General features: G+C 42.4%; 1 protein-coding gene across 2 annotated transcripts; it reads left to right on the top strand.

Annotated features, from left to right (window-relative positions):
• The first annotated feature begins 14 nt into the window (after positions 1-14).
• Positions 15-6000, top strand: hexdc (hexosaminidase (glycosyl hydrolase family 20, catalytic domain) containing). Of its 2 annotated transcripts, none has more exons than XM_054598305.1 (12): positions 15-364; positions 451-552; positions 654-769; positions 1014-1101; positions 1217-1381; positions 1463-1646; positions 2840-2911; positions 3031-3229; positions 3457-3618; positions 3716-3823; positions 4958-5047; positions 5160-6000. In XM_054598305.1, the coding sequence occupies exons 2-12, from the start codon at positions 466-468 to the stop codon at positions 5329-5331; spliced, it is 1443 nt and encodes a 480-aa protein (XP_054454280.1). In that variant the 5' UTR covers positions 15-364; positions 451-465; the 3' UTR covers positions 5332-6000. The 2 variants fall into 2 exon arrangements, with proteins under 2 accessions (XP_054454280.1, XP_054454281.1); XM_054598306.1 differs by having other exon boundaries at positions 433-552.
• The last annotated feature ends 53 nt before the right edge of the window (positions 6001-6053 follow it).

Raw genomic sequence — 6053 nt, 5'->3', positions numbered from 1 at the left:
GAGAAAGGAGCGTTTTCATTGGACCGTGTCCGGGTCCAATTGAGTTGGACTACCATGCGTAGCTGCAAAAACAGACAATTTTGGCTAAGTCCTGATTGAGTATGATACTCTGTCATATGCCTTACATGTGTTTACAGACGTGTTACAGCATGCAGCGTGCGTCCTTCCATCGATTGCTCTGCCCGCGGAGACTAAACTAATCGATTACCTACACTGTGTGTTTACATCTGAAACGACTGGGAGCGGTGGGCGTTTGTTGTGCAGAAAAATAGTTGATTTGCCTCAAAACAATAACGTCCCTTCTTGGAGTGCCTGTTCTCTCTAATATCCCATCTCTGGTTCTGGCTTGGTCTCTGCGGTCCCGGTGAGTCAAACAAATGATCCAAAGTTAATTCACATACATAAACACACTCACGTGTTATTAATCTGCAGCTCTGTCCGTGGCTGCAGTCCGTAACATACAGAATGGAGGGTCCACCATGGCCGAAAGGAAAGAAACTGGTCCACCTGGATTTGAAAGGTGCACCCCCGAGGGTAGAATACCTGCACAGGGTAAGCACACAGCAGTTTCCTCTGTAATCATCTGCACCAAACATGTACACCACTGTGACTATTAAAAATCATGTTTGCTGTCCACTCTATGTGTGTTTCAGCTGATCGAGCTGTTCTCTCAGCTGGGAGTCGATGGCCTGCTGGTGGAGTACGAGGACATGTTTCCTTATGATGGGGAGCTGAAGCTGCTGCAGGCCACAGCGCAGCCTGCTTACAGGTGCAGTTTGGGATGGAAACACCATGACACTGCCTGTTTCATTCCTGATTTATGGGCTGGGTGGAATTGCATGTGCTTGTTTGTCTGCCTCATCATGCTGTGAGATCCTGTAATAAAGTTTTAATTCTTCCTGTGTGGGATAAAGAGATCAAACTTAATGTGCAAGTCTGGCGTGCCATAAAAAGATACCTTGGTTCAGTATGTTCAATGAGTCATGTTTGTTTACTGTATGCTCTGTTCTCAGCCGAGAGGAGGTACTATCGATGCAGGAATTTGCCAAATCTAAGGGCATGGAGGTCATCCCACTTGTGCAGACGTTTGGTCACATGGAGGTGAGGCAAACGTCCCGTATGGAACAGTTTTTATTGGCTATGATTGGTTAATTTTTAGAGGGTTTTCAGTAACCGTGTTTGTTGTTCAACGGTGTCCGTCCCTCCTCTATTACAGTTTGTGTTGAAGCATCGGCCCATGTGGAGCTTGAGAGAGCTGGCACACTGTGTGGGCACCCTGAATCCACACCGGGAGGAAGGGGTAAGGTTGGTGATGGAGATGCTGAGGCAGGTGGTTGAGCTGCATCCAGGCTTGAATTCACTGCACATCGGAGCAGATGAGGTACGTATTGGTCCCTTGTCAGACGTGAGCCAGATAAGGCGAGAGGAGTCATCATTTCATAATTTTCTTAAATTCCCAAAGGTGTACATGCTCGGTGAGGGGGAGGAGTCCAAGCTGTGGTTGGCTTCGCCCGGACGTACAGTGGAGCAGCTTTTCCTGAGTCATGTGACCAAGGTGGCCCAGGCCATCAAGGAGGCGTGGCCACACATGACCATAATTATGTGGGATGATATGATGAGAGGCATGAGCCAGGACACACTAAAAGGTACTTTCAAACCATGAGGAGCAAATAATGTTCTCTCACAAAGCTGAGATACAATGTGTGTCGGCTGATTGCTCAGTTGCATCAAATAACATCAACATCATGGGAAAAAGTTTAACTTTTTGATGCTAAGATCTCATGTAGTGAGGCTGCTTACCAATAAGCCCTATTAAAGAGGCGTTTTGATTTTTTTTTTTTACGTCTGCATACAAATTATGTAAAATATTACAATAACAGCACAGAATGTACACGGACACACATAAATAACAATAAGACACGCACAGTTAGTACACAGTATGGATATTAACCAAGCTGCTTCACATCATTGATTATTATGGTCAATGTGATATCTCGATGGAATCTCGTAAAGTGAATCAGAGTTTTGCCAGTGTCCCAGGACCTCAGACAAAGTTTTAGATGTTGAGCCAGAACATGTGCCCCAACGAGGCAGGAAAAACACAGGGGATCTTTATTAGGATACATTTCAGAAAGCTTGACCTTTTTAAAGATGAAGGTGAGGTCAGCACCCTGAGCTGTAGGAGGGTGTTAAGCCATTAATGAATGTATTTGACGTAGAGCTACTTGTGTAGACAGTGGTGGAATTTAGCTTGGTATTTTTGCTTTAAGGCCTTCTAATTGAGTATTTTAGTTTCAAGCTGTTTTATAGCTCAAATCAAATTATACATTTTACTCCACCACATTTATCAAATTAGGATTTTGTGAAAATAAAATTAGTACTAGATTAGTAACAGTAAAATGCTACATATACATGCTACTTAATATCCAGTAATATAACACTATATCTCTTCCTGGGGCAATATTTCCTGCATAGAGCACCCCTACTTTTGTTGATCCGTTAAGTACATTTATGCTAATAATACCTACGTACTATACTTACTTGCAGTACATACATAAAGTTAAGTATTTTTACAGTGCAGTTTTACTACTTTAAGTAAAGTATATAAGAATATTTCCTCCTCTAATGAGTGTAGATGGGTGGATAATAACAGCTACAATAGTAATGATAAAAATCCAATACCAAGAAATAATATGAAAATTTAAATTTTCCTTATTGCTGGGACATTCCTGGTGGCCTAAGATGCTATGTTTAGAACAACAGCTGGTTTTGGTGACTATGCACTCCAATGTGTCTTGATTTAGCTGTTTTCATTGAGTTTATTTTGTCCATGTGACAGCTAGTGGCCTAGTTGGACTGGTCCAGCCCATGTTGTGGGACTACACCCCTAATCTGGATGTGGACACAACTGGTAGGAAACGGTATATTGTGGGAATGAGTTACTCAAACATCAGACTCTTATACAGTGACAAACACTCTGCAACATTCCCAGAGCCTTGTTAGTACTGATGTTTACTCTGTGTTGTCCAGTGTCTCTGCTGGAGAAGTACTGCAGTGCCGGTATGTCCGACCTGTGGGCAGCCAGCTCCTTTAAAGGCTCCACCAGTGTTTACACCTGTGTGACCGGCACGCAGAGACATGTGGATAATCATGTGCAGTGGCTGAAGGTGACGGCTTCTTTATCTGCCGCTGTAAACCTGCAGGGCATCGCCATCACAGGCTGGCAAAGGCAAGTATAAGAGGGTTTTACAGTTTCTTCCAGACTCCTTTTGTACATCTGTGTCTGTGTGATAAAGAGCACTAGGGTCTGTAATTAAGCTGTCCCTTTGTGGCTCAAACATTTTAATTTGTTAGGGTCTGAAGGACTTCATTAGCCAGAAATCCCATAATGTTTAATTTGCTTTTTAGCACAGTTTTGTGCAGTTTTACATGATCCTTTATTTCCCCCTCTGTCAGGTACGACCACCTCTCGGTGCTGTGCGAGCTGATGCATGTGGCCCTTCCGTCGCTAGCAGCCTGTCTCCAGACGCTCAGCCACGGCCAGTTCAGCGCTGAGGCTCAAAGCAAAGCAGCCGAGAGACTAGGTATCTCCTCAGTGGAGGTAGAGGCCATGGGGAGGTGAGGTCGGACATGGTTTCATCATGAACTACACTGCACGGTCACTGTAATGTGTGTATATCTAAGCTAAAAGGATTTTGTTCCGTGTGGCCTTCAGGACGACTGATGACGAGTCGCTGTACCCAGGAAGGAAGCTGGCTGAGTTAACTGTGGAGCTCAATTCACTGCTGAACTCAGAGGACATACGATATTTTGAAAACAACATGTGAGTTATGGGCAGTTAACGCAAGATCCTAATTCCAATGACTCATAGACCTTAAAATGATAGTTTGACTTTCATTCATCAGAAGATCTGATACAACTCTAATGTCTGTACGCCAAATATGAAGCTAAGCCAGCAGCCAGTTAGTTTAGCTCAGCTTAAAAACTGAAAACAGGGGTATTGTTACCCAATGGTTTGAAAACTTCAGTTTTGAAGCCTCAAGTTCGACTTTTTGGAGGTCGCCATCTTAGTTTTTGGCTGTTCCCATGTTGTTTTTTTGCAACCAGAAGTGACACAACAGGGTGGAGCTAAGCACAAAGGAAGGCAGAATAAGACAATTTTATGCAACCAAAATGTTACGATTGAATTTAATTAACTGAAAACACACTGTGAAAAGGGTTTAAAGTACTAAGATGAAAACAACTCCCACTTCGGACAATGCCGTGGTCGGGACCTGTCAATTACAAGGTAGATATGCCCTAAAGCATTTATGGTCTATTTGACTCTAAATGGACCAGAATTTACTAAATGTACATCATGCCCATTAAAGAAGACTTTAAACTAGAGATTGAGACCCTAAACTCATGTTTACTGAGATATTAAATCAAGTGAGAAGTAGGGTCATTTCTCATAGACTTCTATACAATCTGGCTTCTTAGGCAACCAGAGGAGTCGCCCTCTGCCAGATCTTTGCAGGTCCAAACTGCACTCATACGACAGTTACTGCTAATAAATCTGTTCCCTGGCCCTGCCTTCCCCCAGGTTTAGTTAGCTATATTCAAGCTTTTAGCACCGTTATTTGCAAGCTGCTGGCCCAGCCATCGCCATGTTGAGAGCCATATCAGGCAACCCTTCAATCATAGCACCTTTTTTAATTAAGACAGAGCCACACTAGCTGTTTCCTTTTATTTTCCACTCTTTGAGCTAAGCTAAGCTAAGCTATCTGGCTGTAGCTTTATATTTAGCATACAGACTTGAGTGGTATCAATCTTCTAATCTAACGCTCAGCAACACAGCAAATAAGAATATGTTTCACAATGTCCAACTATTCTTTTAGCCTTTGCAGCAATGTTTTCTTCTATTCTTATTCCTGTATATAAATTATGGTTGAATAACTGTATGCCTGTGCTACTGTAGGTATGTTAGAGGATGGTTCAGCCCCTACCACCGACAGAGGAAGATGGTAACCCCTCTCATCGCCATGCAGATTCACAGCCAAGCCTCAACGTGAGAATAACCTGTTATACAACAGCTACACTTTCTGCACACTGCGTCCTGAAATAAGTTAAGATCTCTGTTAAGCATTAAACAGAAACCCCATCTGATCACGTCTTCTCAGGTATTTGACTACGTTACAAGAGAAGGTGGAGGCAGTGAGAGAGGAGATGGTGCGTCTTTACCCAGAGTCGACAGCCCAGGAGTGGATCGAGGAACACGTCAGCCCTGTGATGGCTCCTCTACAGAGGATAACAGAGGATATCAGTGCCTGTGTCAATGATATGGTGTCTTAGAATATTTTGCCAGCTCAGAATCAAACTGCTAAAAAATGTTTTGCAAACGAGCACTTAAATTAACAGGAGTTACTTTTATGTGTCAATTTGCGCTAATTGCAATTACTAATTGTAACAACAACCAGGAAGGACTGTGGGTTTACAATTAAAATAATTTTATATAATTCCTCCAAAAGTATAAAAGTAAACATAAACAATAAAATCACCCAACAAAAAAATCACCCTTCTCATTTTCTTTCCAGCAGAGCAGAGCACACCGACATTCACCATCTTCCATTTTAACAGCCATAATTCCATACACTTTTGAGAAGTTTGTCCAAAGCACCGAAGTGTTTGCCTGAGATTCAGTCTTTGGTTCACAAAAAGTACATAAATGTTAAAAGACCAAACAATAACAGTTAAAAGAATTGTACATATAATTAACTCCCCATTGAGCCATGAGTATCAGTCATGACCGATTACAGTTTGCACATGCGTTTATCCGGATGAAGACTGGGTATGCATAAACATGAAACAAAAGGTGAATATCAACTGGGTGGTCCGGGAAACTGTGGGAAAAGCACTTTCCATTGACTTACACATATAAACACATATTAGAGTTCATCAGGAAGGCACGGTTAAACTGTAATCTGGAGTGTATTCCCAAATAGTAATTAGATCAAAAGAGCTAAGGCTTGATATTCATTCTCTTGCAGAGAGCTGCATCTACAGTACAATGAAAT

The sequence above is a fragment of the Anoplopoma fimbria genome, chromosome 5 (genome assembly GCF_027596085.1).
Source record: "Anoplopoma fimbria isolate UVic2021 breed Golden Eagle Sablefish chromosome 5, Afim_UVic_2022, whole genome shotgun sequence".
Lineage (NCBI taxonomy): Eukaryota > Metazoa > Chordata > Actinopteri > Perciformes > Anoplopomatidae > Anoplopoma > Anoplopoma fimbria.
This window is presented reverse-complemented; position numbering and strand designations above follow the sequence as displayed.